This window comes from Pithys albifrons, chromosome 7, assembly GCF_047495875.1.
Source record: "Pithys albifrons albifrons isolate INPA30051 chromosome 7, PitAlb_v1, whole genome shotgun sequence".
NCBI classification, from domain to species: Eukaryota; Metazoa; Chordata; class Aves; order Passeriformes; family Thamnophilidae; genus Pithys; species Pithys albifrons.
Window position 1 is genome coordinate 15,261,386 of NC_092464.1, and position 17,735 is coordinate 15,279,120.

Genomic DNA, 17,735 nt, shown 5'->3' on the forward strand with positions numbered 1-17,735 from the left:
ATTGTCTGTGTAGTTTATTGATAGGTAGGATCAGACAAAAGGTGGAAAGAGAAATATTTACCCGATGGGGTAAACACAATAACCTTTACAAAGTTGGTTCATGTATTCCTAACTTTAAATGAATTTTTAAATAAAAACCTAAAATTAATTCCATTTTCTTTCATCTGTTCTTTATGAAACAGTGCTAAAGGTAGTTTTCAGGGAGATAAGTCATATGGAAAACTACCAAAGGTAATTTTCTGAGAACATTGAAATTAAGGATTTAACTTTGAGACTTTATATGTCAGGGAATAGAATAATGTCACTGTGAAGAAACACCTGTCTTCATGGAGCATTTATGGAATCAGTGCCTGTTTGTTTTCAGAGGTTGTTTTGCTTCGGAGCTGTGACATAAGCTGGCTAGTTAGGAGTCTTACCTATGCTTCTAAAGATGATTTGCATTTATGATGTCAGAGTATTTATGATGATTTTCTGGCAATATGTCCCAAATTTGAATTGTATTTTATGCTTGATTTTTATAGGATTATCCCTCTATTGCTCATCTGGTCCAGAAACTTAGTGAGAACAATATTCAGACAATCTTTGCTGTTACTGAAGAGTTTCAGGCAGTCTATAAGGTAAAGAAATTGCTCTGAAGTCATCAAAATTGCCTTATTTGAAATTAATTGTGGAAGTAAGTGATCATGGAAGTAATATTTTGCTACTCACCTTTTTATTATTAAGCCTTTTTTACTTGTTCAAATAAAAACTGTGTGTGTGTAATATCCAGGGAAAAAGTGCCCCTTCTCCTTCCCACTGTTCATTCATACTTGACAGGTAGGAGGGAATGGAGAGAACATTTTCAGTGCTAATTTTTGTGAACATTTTTATAGCAAAATAGCTGAGTGGGGTGTGGACACTGAATCAAGAGACACACTTACGAAAGAACATATTTTGTCCCTTTTGATTTGTTTATATTCCTGATGTTTAAAATTAACTAAACGGCTGAATGTGATTGTGCAATAGGAAATGACTGTGAAAAGATGCATATTTTTCCTTGTTTTAACCTTACAAGGTGTTTTTTTTGTTTTAGAGATTTTGTTTAAACTGTATTCAAATTGTAAGTTTTTTCTTTTTCTGTTGGAAAAAGATACTTGCCTGTCTTTAATGTATTTCAAGTGTGGTTGAAGAGATGTGGTAAATTTGTAAAAGAAAAGGTCTTAGTATTGTGTTACCAAATCCAGCATGAAAGTTGAAAACATTAGGGAAGTCTGGGTATTTGTTTATGCTAGTAGTGTTGTGTATAACCTGAAAAATCATGATGATCAGTGGCAACACTGTAGCTTTGTTTTTTGAAGTACATGATCTTGACTAGTTAATTCACTAATGCCTTGTGTCATCGTTTATACTATAGTTTATACTTTGTTTGCTAGTAAGACTCTAATTTTCATTCTGCTTTTGTAAATGTTGAAAGGAACTGAAAAATCTGATACCAAAATCAGCAGTGGGAACATTGTCTTCAAACTCCAGCAATGTGATTCAGTTGATCATTGATGCATACAATGTAAGTTCAAATTTTATTCAGGATATGTGAATTTTTCTTGCTTTTAAATTTTTACAAGTTTTTCAAGCAGAGATTCCAGAGTGGATTAGTTAGTGTACTACAGTATATATATGCCCCATTGCTGTAAAGCCACATTAGACATTCAGACACTATGGTAATAAGAGCTTAGATGACTAAAGATACACTCATTTAAAATGACATTACAAAGAAAAGTTATATCCATATTTTCCCTTTCAAAACATAAAATCCACAACCAAAAGTCACACAATTCCTTCAGCATCTCCAGTTCTTGCCTTCCTTCCAAGTGGAAGCAAAAAAAAGCTGTTTTGGAATCCCTTGATCCCAAAGGAAGTGTCTACATCAGCCTTAGGGACTCTTGGGCTTGGTCCCAAAATATTGTCTTCATTTGCTGTGTTGTGTAAATGAGTCCCAATTTGCCTTTGGAGTGCACAGGGCAAACAAGTGCCTCCAGTGTCTGTGGAAACTTGCCCTGACCCTGTTCATGGTTCAGCCATGAGAAGAGGTCACCACAGTGCAACTTTGGGCAGCCCTGTGCTGGTGTTTCTTGGCACGTTGGAACTTGCATAATAATTCCAGTGTGCCCATAGGAATGGTGCTGAGACTGTGCATAGTTGTATGTCTTTTCTTCAGCAAAATACTTGTGCAACTCAGTTTGAAGTTTGCTAATAACTGTTGGTTTAGTCCCTTTCTTCAGAGGTTATCCTGGAAAACACTAAGCTGCCAAAAGGAGTGACAATCAGTTATAAATCTTTCTGCAAGAATGGAGTGAATGACACACAAGAAGATGGAAGGAAATGTTCTAACATTTCAATTGGAGATGAGGTAACTTACAGTATATGTGCTGCTACTCAAATACAAAATTCATTTGAAGTGTTTCAACACATTATTTCTTTTTAATAGTACTGAAAGAATTATTTCTAGTAATGTGGCACTCCATTAATTTTTTTTTTGCAGGTTAGATTTGAGATTAGTGTAACAGCTAATGAGTGTCCAAAGAAAGAACAAAATGAAACAATTAAAATTAAGCCACTGGGATTCACTGAAGAAGTGGAAATTAATCTCCAGTTTGTCTGTGAATGTCAGTGTCAAAGTGAAGGGGAACCCAACAGTCCAGCCTGCCACGAGGGAAATGGAACATTTGAATGTGGTGCATGCAGGTAAATAGACATCTTGTTCATTTTTGCAAAAGTGAAATATGAGCAAGATCTTTGTTTCCTTAATTGGGGTTTTCTTGGTTTTACTAAATTTTTTAGTGAAAGGACAAGAATTACAGGCCTATTTCGTGTAGGATATTTTGAAATACTGCCATGTTTCTGCAAGTAATTCCTGTGCTGAGTTTCATAGTACTGCTTATTAGATCACCAGTATTGTACAAGTGACAATTAAAATTTGACCTTGAGTCAGTACTTTAAAGTATATAGGTCTTAACTGCTTTTTTTGTTTCTTATTTAATTTTGAAATCTGTGTAATAGAACAATATTATGGATTTATGGGACAAAAACGTGATGTTTTTGCAAGTATTCATACAGATCTAACTGTATGGTTCTAATATAGGGAGCCCTGTCAATTTTGAGAAATTCAAAGGCTTTTTAGTTTTTTAGTAGGAGCTCCTACCCAAATTAACACCAATTGTTTCATAGCAGGAAAGAGCAACAACTCATAATAAACACCTTTTGTTTTGTCTCTTCTCCCTGCCTTATTTCTAACCTTTTGGAGTCTTGTTGTAATGTTTCTTTTAATTGTATATATCTATATAACTTTCAGAATATAGATAACTTTTATGCACTTCTGCCTCTGAAAGGTCCATTATTGCTCATCACAGGGATTAGATTACAAATGTATTCCTTATTACACATTTTAAAATTAAGTAAAATTCTATTGAATTTTCTGGTCTTAACACTCAAATGAAAGGAGTGTAACATCTTAAGAGTTTCAGTGGAGACTGGTTGAAGATCAACATAGTAAGTCAAAAAGGTTTGATCCTTTATTCCCTCCCCCAAGAAATCTACAGCAAAAATGAAAACTCTTTCTTTGGAAAGCCTTGAGGTGAGAATGGTGAGAGACAAATGGTATTAGGAGCTTCTCTAGTAAAACAAGATCTAGGACTTTGGAAGACAGTTTTGGTTCCTGCTCAGTGAACTGTAATTGAAACAAAACACAAAATCCTCATTCCTCACTGTTTAATATGTGACTTAATAAAAATAAAGCAGAAGATACTGACTTTGCTCTTAGAAGACTGTTGGTGTAAGATGGACTCACAGCTGCCTGGTGAAGTGTTGGTAGTTAATGGGGTGTTTGAAATACCAAGGTACGGCCCCCTAACTGCTTGGGGAAGCAGTAAGTTGAGGAATAAGCTGTTTTGTATCCAGTATTTATGGTCCATTGCCTCATTCTGTAGTTAGTCTTTGATGTTCCTTTTCAATAAGGAGAACAGATTTTCCCATTTTTGTGTAGAAAGATTTCTTGTGCTTGGTGTCACTGTCTCTGGTGTCCCCATGGTTTCATGTGGGTGAGAACAGACCTGTGGGTAAGCACAGCCTTCTGTTTTTGTAACAGTAACAGTTTCTCACTGAACTCTTGTCTCTCATGGGCACCCCATAACAGTCTGTCAATCACTGATGGGAACAAGGGCAACTTCCATTTGTTCATCGACATTTTAACCTTGATAATGAGAAGTGCTCGTCCCTAATGATCTCAGTTCAGCAGCTCTGAAGATCATCTACTCTCCTGCTTAATTGCTGTTCATAGGAAATCTTTTCACTGAAATATGACAGCAGCTACAGTGAACAGTTGCTGTCACCTAAAATATAATTACTGTTCTGTCATACGAGAGAAGCATTAGTAGTGATTACGTGACAACTTAGTTAGAAGTGGTAACATGTATTTTCTCACCTGGAGTATCAGGTAAGATAATCAGCATGAGACCAACTTAATCCAGTTTGCTCCAGTCCCCTCAAGAACTGGTACATAAATGTCAGCTGGAAATCTCATTCAAAATTTAACTTGGAACATCCCTGGAGAGAGGAGTCATGTTTACTCCTGTTCTTTGTGCAATTCTTGCAGCCTTTTTATTGTATGACTTGTAATTGAGGTTAAAATTTCAGTCATGTTTTTACCTTGCAGATGTAATGAAGGACGTATTGGAAGACTATGTGAATGTAGTACAGATGAAGTAAACAGTGAGGATATGGATGCTTACTGCAGGAGAGAGAACAGTACAGAAATATGCAGTAACAATGGGGAATGTATTTGTGGACAATGTGTATGCAAGAAAAGAGAAAACACCAATGAAGTGTATTCTGGCAAATACTGTGAATGTGACAACTTCAACTGCGATCGATCGAATGGTTTAATTTGTGGAGGTGAGAAACTACTTCAATTTTCTGCAGGCAAAGCTGGTCAGCAATTTACAAGTCTGTCATCTCCATCCAGTAGAGTAGTGATACTTAGCTTAAAGATCATAGCCACTTGATAACAGATGAGAATATCCACAGGCTTAGTGATTGCAAACACTCATCTGTTAGTAAAACAGCCCTCTGAACATACAGTGTGTTAATATGCATTTCACCTTCCTTGAATCACAGCTCCAAGGATGTGAAGTGAACTTGACTTTTACTTTTATTACAGAATTACCCTCAGGTATAGCAAAAACTGATGAGACAGCTGTTCTGAGATTGTAATTGTTATGCTGGCTCAGTATAACCACTGCGTCACTAGAAAGAGAGAATGACCTCAACTTACTTGTAGTAGTGAGTGCTTGACTTTGGTGCTTGATGGGACACCAGTGAGATACTCAAGATTATTCTGAAAAGTGTGTGAAGAGTAGACTGTGCACGGTCCAGAAAAACATTTTAAGCACTTGAAACAAGACTTTGATGCCAGATAATTCCTGGAATCAAAAGCAAATCATTCAGCAGCCAATATCTAAGTTATTTTGTTGCATATATCTTTGCCCTATAAATTCCCTAGATTGCTTTGCACATGGAAGTATCTAGTAGGATATAACTACTACCTCAGTTTTGTCTGTGATACAAAAATAAAACAGAAACGACTAAGTTTTAACTGAGTGATGAGTTACCTCATTCAGCTCAGAATACACTACTGCTCACCAGCTCCAGAAAGAATGGGAGCAGTGGTGATGGTGTTCCATAATATATGGTGACAAGTAAGTATTGCTAAAACACTTTGTTCTCAATGGAGAAGGAGGGGTGTGGCCAGAGAGTTTTTCATGTCATCCAGATCACCTTTCTGGAGACACAGGCATCTTGTTTCGTGTGTAGGGAGTGTAAGGAGCATAAAGTTGGGCTTGGTGCGTGAGGTCAGAAGTAGAGCAGCTGAAAGGTGGTGTCCTGTAAGCCAAAGGTGGTTCATTTTTTTATGTTCTGAAGTCTCAGTGCATTCCTCATCTTTTTAGTTCTTGCCTTATACATTTGTTTAGTGATAGAAACCAAAACAGAAGTGATCAATTTATCTGTATACATACAAAGTCGTGAACCGAAGCAGTGCTGCAATGCTTTCCACCCAGGGGATATGGTCGTCACATTATGCTGTTGCTGATCAGAGTTCCCTAGTCTTGTTATTTTGTTCATGAAAGGAATCCAAATTTAGGAGAAGAGGAAAAGGCGAGAAATGCCTGCAAGTAGTTTTTCAAGGAGCTAAAATTTATTTTGTACCTCTTAATATGTTAGAGTGTTGATTATCTCTCTACTGAGGGTTTCTTTTCCTTTTATCTACCCTGAGATAGTGAACATTTATTTCTTACTGTCAGAAATTTTATGTTTTATGTTAGACTTGATTTCACTGAAATATCTTTTCAATGCTCAGGAAATGGCATCTGCAAATGCAGGGTGTGTGAGTGTTTCCCCAACTTCACTGGCAGTGCCTGCGATTGTTCCTTGGATACTACACCATGTATGGCGTCTAATGGGCAGATTTGCAATGGAAGAGGAACCTGCGAATGTGGCACCTGTAATTGTACAGATCCCAAATTCCAAGGCCCCACGTGTGAAATGTGTCAGACTTGCCTCGGTGTCTGTGCAGAGCACAAGTATGTACCTAGAAAACCAACTCCCACCTGTGCATTTGAGAATTTTTAAAACAAAGCCTTTGATAGTCAGAACTTAAGCTAAGCTTTTTGCTTGAAACTTTTATTCTGAAATACTATTGAAAAAGTCTAACTTGACAGTCAAAAACTGAACCCTGGGCCTGTGTGGGCCAGTGAAATTTGCATCCATTCCTTTGAAAATTCAGGTTTTTAGAAGCCAAGCATTTTCTACCTGAAAACTTTGAAATAAAGTTTGGGACTAGTGACTGAGCTAATTCCTGTGCAGCTTGCTTTGTGCTGAGAATCCTGTTCTGTCTACTTTTTTCAAGGAGTTACTCAGACTGATATCCCACTGTAAAGCTTGTCACTCAGTTTGTTCTTTTTAACCTGTCTGTATCTCAGATACTGTTTCACTGTAAATACCCTGTTCCCACACTGAGAGTATTCATTTTCCAGGTAAAGGTGTTGAAAAAGTTCAGGGCTTTTTCTGTCTTTCAAGTGAGTCCTTCAGGGAAAGAGGAATTTATTAAAGGAGCTTTTGTTAATCTCAAGGTACATAAAGGTTCTGACTGCTAAAAATTCATGTCTTGCTTTATTTTTCCTGACCTTTGTGGCAAAAGTGTTGGGTTTTCTTTGGTTTTTTATCCCCATGTTTTCTCCTTTACATGTCTTTAGATTAAGTGCTAGAAGTCTTTTGTGAATGTGTTAAAAAGCATTTCTTCTGGTTTGTGCCTCCACAGGGACTGCGTTCAGTGCAGAGCATTTGAAAAGGGGGAGAAGAAGGACACCTGTTCCCAGGAATGTATGCATTTCAACATGACGCTGGTAGAAAGCCGGGACAAGCTGCCGCAGCCTGGACAGCCCGATCCATTGTCTCACTGCAAAGAGAAGGATGTTGATGACTGCTGGTTCTACTTCACATACTCTGTCAACTCAAATGGTGAAGCCAGTGTCCATGTGGTGGAGACCCCAGGTATGAACAGGGTGGTGCCTGCTCTGCCTTTGTTGTTCATTGGAGCAGTTGTGCCTTACGAAACACCTTTAGTTGATTTGGAGTGAATTAGGTGTTTTCAGAAAAAGGAACCTGTTTCCTGAGTGGCAGTTGTGGATGTTTGAGGGGCTTTAGAAAAATGTAGGTCTCCATAGATCTAGATTTTTCAGAAACAGGTTCTGTTTTTTAAAATCAAAAAGTCAATAAGATATTTATTTTTTGTTAAAACATTTCCTGTTTCCACTTTTTGTATTTTGAAGGCTTACTTTGCCTGTCCTGTAGCAAGTCCTAGTTAGATAAATTTTCATCATTTTTCTTTTTTACAAGGTTTATGCTACAGATTATAAACAAACGGGTCTGTGGGGTTTTGTTCATTTTTCTCTTTTCTGATTCTTAATAATTTGAGACTATTGTACATAAAATTGTGTACTATGCTGCAAACTGATTGAATTATTTCAATCTGGCAGCCTTTGCTTTTACTTAACACAGGTACCTTCAATAATAGATCCCAAAAGCCTTTTGCTTAGTTAATCCTTAATAGTTCAAACTTCTGATACAAAAAAGCAAGAACAATTCTATAGCTCAATCAGTAATTTACCATTTATTTACCAAACACATTGTTAGTCTGCATTCCTGGATGTTGCATTGAACAGTGCAAAACTTTTGGTTTTGTACATTATCAGTGTGTGGTCACCTGGTCTTTATAAGCCTGATATAAAATGCACACCTTAAAGGTTTAGTGCTGTATTCTACTTGAGGAATTTTCAGAAGTGATCATTTGGGTGATCATCATTTAACACAGACCACCAGTGGCTAGTGGCTCTTAGAAATAAATACTGCTGAGGTTCAGAGTGTTTGAAATTCTCTGCAAATGTAATCGACAGCATAGAGATGAACCTTGAGCTGTGTCTCCTAGGACAAGTCACACATCCTGTGCTTTTGGGGCCTGACCTTTTCTTCATGTATAAACTTCTGTTGCTTGATCTAAGAGGTGAATGAAGCCCATCAGGCACAAGGAGGCACCTTAATTTTGTGCCATACAAATGCTGAAGGCACAAGCTCTGGTTGGTAGAGCTGTATTCAGTGGAGCAGACACTTCTAATACTCTAGATGAATAGCTTAAGAGGTTAGCAGTATACAGACTTTATCATCAGAACAGAAGCTGTTCTGTTGCTAAGATCAAACTCAAATTAGAAGGATAAAAATAAGCTGGAATATAATAGGATGTACATATTCCAAAAATTCTGTTATTTGAAAGGAAAGTATTATTGGCATACCTGATATTCAAAATACTGGCTTCAGTACAAAATCAAATGTTTAAAGCATCTGGATATGCATTACCATTGTAAAATCTTGTTTCCCTTGCTTTGTTCCTTAGAGTGCCCCAGCGGTCCTGACATTATTCCCATTGTAGCTGGTGTAGTTGCTGGAATTGTTCTTATTGGACTTGCATTATTGTTGATTTGGAAACTACTAATGATCATTCATGACAGAAGAGAATTTGCAAAATTTGAAAAGGAGAAGATGAATGCCAAGTGGGATACGGTAAGTCAAGAGCCTTCTTTGTGTATAAAAGCTGCAGTAGTGGAGGAGAGGATTTTTGTTCATGTGCCTTAAGTATTTCAGATTGTAACCAACCCTCTTAGAGGACTTCTTGAGTTAGAAAAGCAAGTAGTAACTTGGGTTTAAATAACATTTCAGAGAGAAAATGTGATGGTGACGGCATAGCTCAGCTTTACAGTTCTACCACACATTACAAGGTGTAATTAGAAGGATGAGTCACTTCTGCATAAAATAAAGAAAATTTTGCACTTACTGAAGAAATCTTGTAAATATTCATACAGGGTTAGTTGGGAGACTTCAATAAAGTCATAAAATCGTGACTGGTTTGTTGAAATCTTCCCAGCTATTTGTCAACAGAGAAGTGTGCAAGAACAAGCCTATGATCTATAGGCTTTCACAGGCTATGGGGTCGCTGCCTCTGGGAAATGTTAGACATCTTCTAATCAAGAACCCCTTCACTACAGTTCTCTAGAAGTCAAACCCACACGTGCTTGATAGAGAATAGTTAAAAATATGTCCAAGGAAGCCTTTTGATTTTATTTAAGAAAATTAATTCTATTCTGGGTAAAACAAAATTGCTAACACTTCTCTGTGTGTATATATATATCTATATATCTATAGCTATCTCATGATTATTTCAGTGATAGTTGAGAATGTTATTTTTTTTTCTCCTGTTGAATTATTTGATATTGACCATTTGTTTTACTTCAGCAAGAAAATCCAATATACAAGAGCCCTATTAATAATTTCAAGAATCCAAACTATGGACGTAAAGCTGGTCTCTAAGTCTCAGTTTGTATCTCCTTTCATTCTTTCCGTTTTTTCCCCTGTGCATGTCACTTCAAACTCACAGTGTGTCACAGTCAGTTAATCATAGTTTGAGTCTTGCTCAGTTTATCTATTGCTGCTTTGTGGGATTTTCAAGAGTGCAGCTTGAAAATTTTTAACTGGTTTTGACAGCAAGATTACTTACTAATACTACCAGTACTGACTTAAACTGTTCTAGAAGTGATTGTTTTTACTTTTTGCTAAATGTGTGGATATATAATAGAACAGCTCTTAGGACTGAAGAATTTCTTTGGATTGTCAAGAGACACAGGGGGAGGCTTTTTTGAGGCTATTTCTCAAATCAGCAGTTAGTTTGCTTAAATTTGATACATTCACTAAGATAGATTAGCTACTCCTAAAATATCCCAGCCTATAAATATCACCGGTTTTATTAAAATACTTCTAGGAACATTCAGAGTAGCCTTACATGGTTTTTTAGAAGGGTTTTTTGGTAAACTACATCATCTTACTAATAATGAAATGCATATACTCTAATTTTACAATTAAATATGCATTTTTTTTTCATCCTTATTTCTATTGAAACTGGCAATATCACAGTCCTTGTAGGCCAGCCAGCTTGATATTATCTGTAGAAAAAAACATTAACAGAAGGAAAATATGCTTGTGTCTCCTCTGGATGCATTTTCCACATGGTTTTTCAAGTCCTTCCTGAACGCTCCCTGAGCTGAGTTTGTATTCACACCCAGCAGTATCCAGGAGAGAAGTCAGTAAAGCAGAAGTGATGAGTAGACACCTTCTGCAGACTTTGAGGTTTCACTGTCTTGAGACCTCTAGGTGTTCTCCTCCTTCCCTGGGATCCCCTGCTGCTGGGGAAGGAATGAGAAAGGGAGGATGAGATAGGGGAGGGACATCAGAAGAGCACTGAGAGATAAGTAGTACAGAGATCAGATTAGAGGGAGGGGAATGAAGAAGTTGGGAATGCAGCACATCCCTTAAAAATCCATAGGTTTTTTTCAGAAGCCAGTGGAAGGGAATGATCTCTAATTTTATAGTCTGCTGTCTCCCTTTTTCAGTGTTGCACTCAAAAGATTCTTAAAGGAAAAATGAAGGGAGAAAGCAGGAATTAAGAGTATTTCTTACTTGCTCCCACTGTGACAATTCCAAATACTTTGTGTAGCATTCTGAGCCCTTCCTCACACTTTCATTTTCTCTCTGCAATCATTTCACTTTCCAGTATGTTCAAAATGGATTGTAAAAATGTTCATTTTGCTTGCTACATCAACCACATTCACCTCCTTTTCATTTTAATTCTCAGAGTCAATTATTCTGCGAAAGAAATCGAGTTCTTTGTCCTTTCTAACACTTCACATAGTCCATCTGGTTAAGTCTCTGTTACTTGCTCTTCTTCTATTCACTTGATTGTGTACTTTCTGTTACATGCAGGAGAAGCATCTAACAAACCATAGGGTGTGTAATTTCTATGCTCTCATTCTCTACCCTGTGACTCTTCAGGATGTAATGTCCTTAGTGCTGCCAGTTCTCCTTAAAACATATTTCCTGCAGAAAGCTTTCCTCTTGTGTAAATGGAGGGGTGGGCCTTTTTGGTTCACTCAGATGAAAAGTATGAAAGTGTGGGGGGTTTTAACCATGACTTCATAATTTTTGGTATCATTGACATATCAGAACCCAGGGGAGAGAGGGAGGTGGGTTCAGATTTAATAACAGGTGGAAAGGAAGAGATCAATATTGTTAGAATAGGTGGCCTACAGGATGGAAAAGAAAGTCATCCTCTTCCCTATAGCTAATATTTTCTGGTGGTTTTAGATTATTACCATAGCCTTTAATTTAGGTGAAGAGTTGCCTTCTATTGCCAAGGCAAGAAAGTTATCTGAAATCCCATTACAAGACAATTGCACCACAGTAGGTTCCCTGCAGGTGTGTGTGTATATAATTAACTTTGTGCAGGTTGTGTGACCTTTCCCTGCTCCCACAGCCGTCACACACACATGGGCTGGGTGGGGCTCTGCATTGAGTGAACTGCAGCTTGTCATGGAGCAGGTGCCCAAGTACTTCCCTGGTGTTGGCCTGTGAGTTTGCAAAGGATGTCGGCACAGCGTCCTTGCATCAATGCTCCAGCAGTCAAACCAAGTCCCGTTTTCCCATCTTCTACCCCCATCAGCCATAAAAGCTTTGGTGCAATCATGCTTGGGACAAGTCTAAGAAAGGATGAATTCGTTCTGGACTGAAAAGCCACAAAACCAGTGTCTGTAGTGAAGGCCATTACCACTCCTGCACAGGGATAGCTTGTGCATTGCTGAGCATCTTCAAATGGGTCCACATTCAGTCATCTTGCATTTCACAGGTGATAGATTCATTTATATGAGACACTAGGTCTGTAATAATTTGGTTAGCCTTGTTAGTAGATACCAATTATAATGAAAAGACCCACAAACAATTCAAGGTGCTCAAAATCAGAGGAGCGTGTTCTCCTAACTTAGATTTCATGTCTGTAACTTACCTTGCTGTTCAGTGATCACACTCTGAGTGTGGGAACAGAGATGTCATGTTTTCAGTTACTTTCATATCAACTACTATATTCAATTAATCCTGGCACCAAAGACAGATTGAAATGATATTAAACCATTTATTGTTGCCTTAATTTTTAATTTTTTTACAACTCACTGCCGCTAGAGATGTAGCTCTAATCACAGCTGGGGGCCTATTTAGTAATCCAACCCTAAACGAGGATGCAGATGGAATAACCGCGGCGTTGGCTACAGGTCTTTTCCCGCCGCTCCATCCCTCCATCGGCCCCGCGGATCCCGGGAAAGGCGCAGAGCGGCACGTGGCGCCCTCTGGCGGCCGCCCGGCCCCCTCCTGCGTCATCGCTGCATCCCCTGGAGCAGCCGCCGGGACCGGCCCTGCATCCTGCCAAACAGCGCTGCGGGTTAGTGGGAGCTGGGAATTGTCAGAACCCGCTCTTGAACAATGCATCGGGATGAGTTTAAATGGTCTGTAATAGAGTCCAGCGTCTTACAAGGACTTAGGTCTTAAACGCACAGGGAAGGTAACTTAAGTGACTGTTGAAACACTAAGTCCCTGGAGAAGAAGGAATAAGAAGGTGAATCAAACATTGTGCATAACAGGTTCATCTTTATACAACACTGGACTGAACCCTCATCCTCTGAACAGGCCAGTCTTGTTGAAAGTGAATAGTGGTGCAAGAACATAGCTCTTTATTCTCAGCTGAAAGTACCTTTTAAAAGTACCTCCATCTTTATTTTAATGTATTTCACCCACTCTTGTATATAGTTTGTTGATTTTAATTTTGGTTCCAGTGTGCAAGGTTCAGTTATAGGCGCATGTGGTAAATGTGTTTTCCCTAACTTTGCATGTAAAGTGTATTCTCTGCAGTGGCATAAAGAAAAGGAGTTTACTTAAAACCAGTAGTATCTTTCTAAGACAGCAAGTTTGGAATACCATGTTTTAGTAGCCAGTTAAAAAACTGGAATGCTGCTAATCTTTGAAAGTTTATACCCTGTGCTAGCCGTGAGGGTCCCTAAGTGAGGTGAGCGTCATGCTGTCTCTACAGAAGACCCTGCCAAGCCAGGCCCTAGTCAGGCTGATAGAATATGGCTTAAACAGCCAGGGCTGTTACTGTCTAACAGAAGAGAACAGGGAAGGAGTTGCAGATCCGTCAGGTGCCAGTGCTGTGGTTATAGGCAGTAGATCCTGAAGAGCCATTTAGCTGATCAAAGGTCAGGTTGAATAGTTGGAAATATTGACTAAATCTCCATTATTTTTAATGGGAACAGGAACACTCACTGTACATAGGGAGACACTTAGTCAACCACCTTATTCAGTGACCTAAATCCTACTGTGTTCCTCTGAGAAGTGCAAGTACAAGGGAAAGCAGGATAGTGTTTCAATATTCATGTAAATGGGGCTTATGCTAAATAAAAAGCATGTAAATTTCAAATTCTGTCTTCTCTTCAAAAAGTATTATAGTAAAAAATTTAGGACCTTATTATGCAAATTGTGTTTTAAACCTGATTCCAGGCTTAAATTACTTGTATGAATAGCACCTAGCAAATTTCTGAGTTTTAGTCCCAACCTTTAGACCCATTCCTGCACTGTCTAATAGAAGTTAGCTCTCTTTTACAAACTAGAAGATCAAAGGATGTACCTTACCTCTCTGTATGTGCTGGGGGTAGTCTGTTTTGTAAAATGTTGAAGGTTAAAAGCACAGTATAATAAGTATTACATAATGCCTTGCCATGGAAGAGCTGTACAATAACTTTTAGTCTGCATATGACGCGGCCTATTAAGCTCCAAGACTTTCTCTGCATCATAAACTTGACAGATTTATATTTATATTTTTAAGAATTCTCCATTAAAACTTGTCAAGGAAATAAACAATGTACATTGCCAAGAAGTTTGAGGCATAATGACATCCTTCAGTTACAGATTAAATTCTTCATCCCTGGATGTTTTTCCAGTTTCATTGACATTGTACTATTGCAAAGCTTTTTTATATTGGGATAGGTCATAATTTTTTGTTGATTAAAATTATTCTGGCTGAGAACTTGTCACATTGCACTATTTCCATCATTTAAAATAAGAAACACCCCAACATAACTCCCCATCCTTATCAGACCAATAGCTGATACACTTTTAATCAATACAGCATTTGCCTGGGAACTGATAGGAAGGACAAGGGTCCTTTGCTGTTACACTGTATTTATATAGTACAGCCAGCACAGGACACCCAGTTCCTCCTTTTACCTCAGGCCCAATGACTTTGACTCAGATCTTGAGAAGAGTGAACAGAGAACCTTGACTTCCATTGCCCAGCAATCCAGGTTTCGGCTGGACAAGTCCCTGGGGTCTAAGCAGGATTGGGTACTCCCCCTTGGTGTTTGCCTGTTAGAGAAGCTGAGTTTGAGGAAAAATACTCTCTTCCTGTGAAAGGAACCACACCAGCAGCTAGTGTTGTTGGGGTAGACCAGTTAACTTGACCAGGTCTTGCAAATAGAAGGCAGCAAACTTTCCAGGAAGTGATACCAAAATTTCACACCAAGTTAGTTACTTGCTTGCCTTTTCACTTTCGGCACATCCTGTGGTATTCCTAGTCAATTTTCTGGGTTTATGACCCTGAAAAGTAGACGCCTGGTGTTTGTGTGTCCTTTAATTGTCTGTAGGAAGAATTGGTTTAACCTGAAATATTTTAAATGGTGTGTAACTTAATAGAGCTGAATTAATATGGTTAGGTAGGCCATGTCAGACTGGGGAGGAGCTTTAAAGGGAGAGAGATTCCCTTCCTGCTGATGAAGGCCATGTACAGCCCTGGCCACAACAGCACTCTGGCTGACAGCTGCACTGTGCTGAATTTTCTCAGGAATTATTTGTGTATGCACAGAAGAGCTTCATGCTGGCAAACAACATTCATTTAGGCTGACGTTCAGGGTGTGATAAGAGCTCAGTACTGCAGCTCCAGCCCTCTCTCCTGCAAAGATTTATCTGTTAATTTTGTGTTCAAGCTGTTTGAGGTGTACAAGGATGTCATAAATGGAGTAAGATTTACTGAGATAGAAGGAAACCTGGGAACAAGGAAGCTTAAAATAAGCTTAATTTAGAGGTTTTTAAATCTCAGCAAGAGAGATGTCAACAGTTGTTCTGTAGGCTTGTCTCATATCAATAGAAGTAATGTTTTTATTACAGCATCTGCACCAGTACAGAAGTTTCTGTGCATTTTGCCCATATGGGGACCTGCAGGAATAAAATGAGCATAACAAGTACTGAATGTTCAATATAAATATTGACTGTGTATTAGTAAAATACTAGAAGTCTTTCCACTTTGTTTCTAGAATGAAATCACAATGCAAGATAAGCTATTTAAATGTTTATTATAGCAGAGTGCGGTCTGTGATCAGTCATGGTGTGTCAAACAATGTTGTTTACAATTCTGTTCTTCCTTAAAACAATGCCAGGGGTTGCATACCCCTGGGTGATGGCTCAGCCCTGAGATGACCACAGAGGCTCAGCTGCCTCCCAGGAAGTGTGTGGTGCAAACGGAACAGGATCATGCTAACCCTTTGCTTTATTGATTAGCTGTGCATGCCCTGGCTCAAGTTGTTAGAGCAAAAACTAGTCTGATTTAAGCTGTTTGTGTGTACAAAGAAAACCTTGATGGGGAATTTCTTAGGCTAATTTTTACGCTTCTCACAAACACATTGCTTTTTTCATGTCTTTAAATGTTAATATGAATATTTTTTCTTTTTCTAGGGTGAAAATCCTATTTACAAGAGTGCAGTGACAACTGTGGTCAATCCTAAATATGAGGGAAAATGAACACTGCTTGTATGACTTCACAACACTGTATGCAGCATAGCAATTTTTGTAGTCACAGTAAGATAGATTAGGACAAACTGCAGTGATTTTACTAATTCATTACATATAGGTTTGTTTTCCTGTATGAAAATGTACCATATGTAATTTTTTACTTTTAATTTTATTTTTTTTTGCAAATAAAAGTAATTGGTGCCAGAGGTTGGACAAAAAAAAACTTGAGACTGTGTAGCCTAGACAGCCAGGTCACATGGTGCCTTTCTGACCTTTCCCATTCCCGTGCTGTGAATCCAGGTCTTCTGCAGGGCGTGATACTACATGGAATGACTGGGAGGGAAGGGGTCAAAGCAATCAGCGTGAGGGCTCTGCCTAGCCATTTAGTATTAAACTTTTTAGCTTTACAGGGAAATCAGGGCTTGAGTTTGCAGATGTAATTAAACTCATGTAGCATGGAGCTGGTGGTTAATTGGTGTTCAACTTGCTAGACGTGTAATTAAGTACATGGTAAGTTGAGTAAGCTGGAAGTGGGTAGTGTGAAAGACTGAAAAGTGTGTGCATACTTATCTTTGATTTTTAAGTTGCTTATTGCCAGGTTATGGTTAAAATGAAAGTGTTTGAGAAGAATGTTAAGAAGGAAAAAATAGCTTTAAAACACGTGCCATTACTGGAAAAGTTGCTGACTGGTAACTTGCTTAGTTTTATTTTGTAAATTCAAGCCCTGGGTGGCAGTATCATGAAGTACCTTACCGAGACATCCTCAAATCACCTAAGGGCCTTACGTGATGCTGTGTCTTCATTCTGTAATGTTTTCTTTGAAAGCCTGGTGCTTTGTCACCCTTCTAACCTTTTTAACCTATTTGGTTGCGATTCTTTTTGTAATATTTTTGTATCGACACAGGCGTTTTTCCTTTTTTTTAGCAGTCTTAGCTGTAAATTTGCCTTTACCCTGTAGCTAAGATTGCATAGTTTGTCATGTGACGAGTCACACATCATTCTTGACATGTGCCATGTATATTTGCCTCTGACCATTCAAACTGCATCATAGTCATATTCTTGTTTTAAGTGCCTTTTTATTTTAACAGATGTTCACTTTTTACAGTGCTATTACTGAAGTTATTTATTAAATAAAAGTACCTTAAAATACTTGGGCCTCATCTCTTTATCTTGTAGAAGTTGATACTATTCAAAAAACCTGAGAATTGTGTCTGCACAAGAGGTAATAGACATTGTAATAATACCAGTTATGTCCTGGGAAGAGTTAAATTGAAGTGATCCCAGGTAACAAACATGGGCTGTTGTGTAACTGCCCAGGGGCCAGGTCAGCTCCATGTTCATGCAGGGGCTGTTGGTGTAAAGCCCCCGGGTGTGCATTTGTGTGTGTGCTAAAGAAGTTCTGTAGTTTAATCCCTGTTCCAGCAAATGGGCTGCTTGGGAAG

General features: G+C 38.4%; 1 protein-coding gene across 2 annotated transcripts in view; it reads left to right on the forward strand.

Moving 5' to 3' along the window:
- ITGB1 (integrin subunit beta 1) overlaps positions 1 to 17,442 on the forward strand; it is a 44,658-nt gene extending 27,216 nt beyond the window's left edge. For both annotated transcript variants that reach the window (XM_071559937.1, XM_071559939.1), the window contains exons 8-16: positions 522 to 617; positions 1,454 to 1,543; positions 2,246 to 2,386; positions 2,519 to 2,721; positions 4,688 to 4,926; positions 6,389 to 6,611; positions 7,349 to 7,581; positions 8,978 to 9,144; positions 16,237 to 17,442. In XM_071559937.1, coding sequence (XP_071416038.1) covers positions 522 to 617; positions 1,454 to 1,543; positions 2,246 to 2,386; positions 2,519 to 2,721; positions 4,688 to 4,926; positions 6,389 to 6,611; positions 7,349 to 7,581; positions 8,978 to 9,144; positions 16,237 to 16,302 — 1,458 coding nt within the window. In that variant the 3' untranslated portion in view covers positions 16,303 to 17,442. The remainder of the gene's footprint in view (positions 1 to 521; positions 618 to 1,453; positions 1,544 to 2,245; positions 2,387 to 2,518; positions 2,722 to 4,687; positions 4,927 to 6,388; positions 6,612 to 7,348; positions 7,582 to 8,977; positions 9,145 to 16,236) is intronic.
- Positions 17,443 to 17,735: the final 293 nt, after the last annotated feature.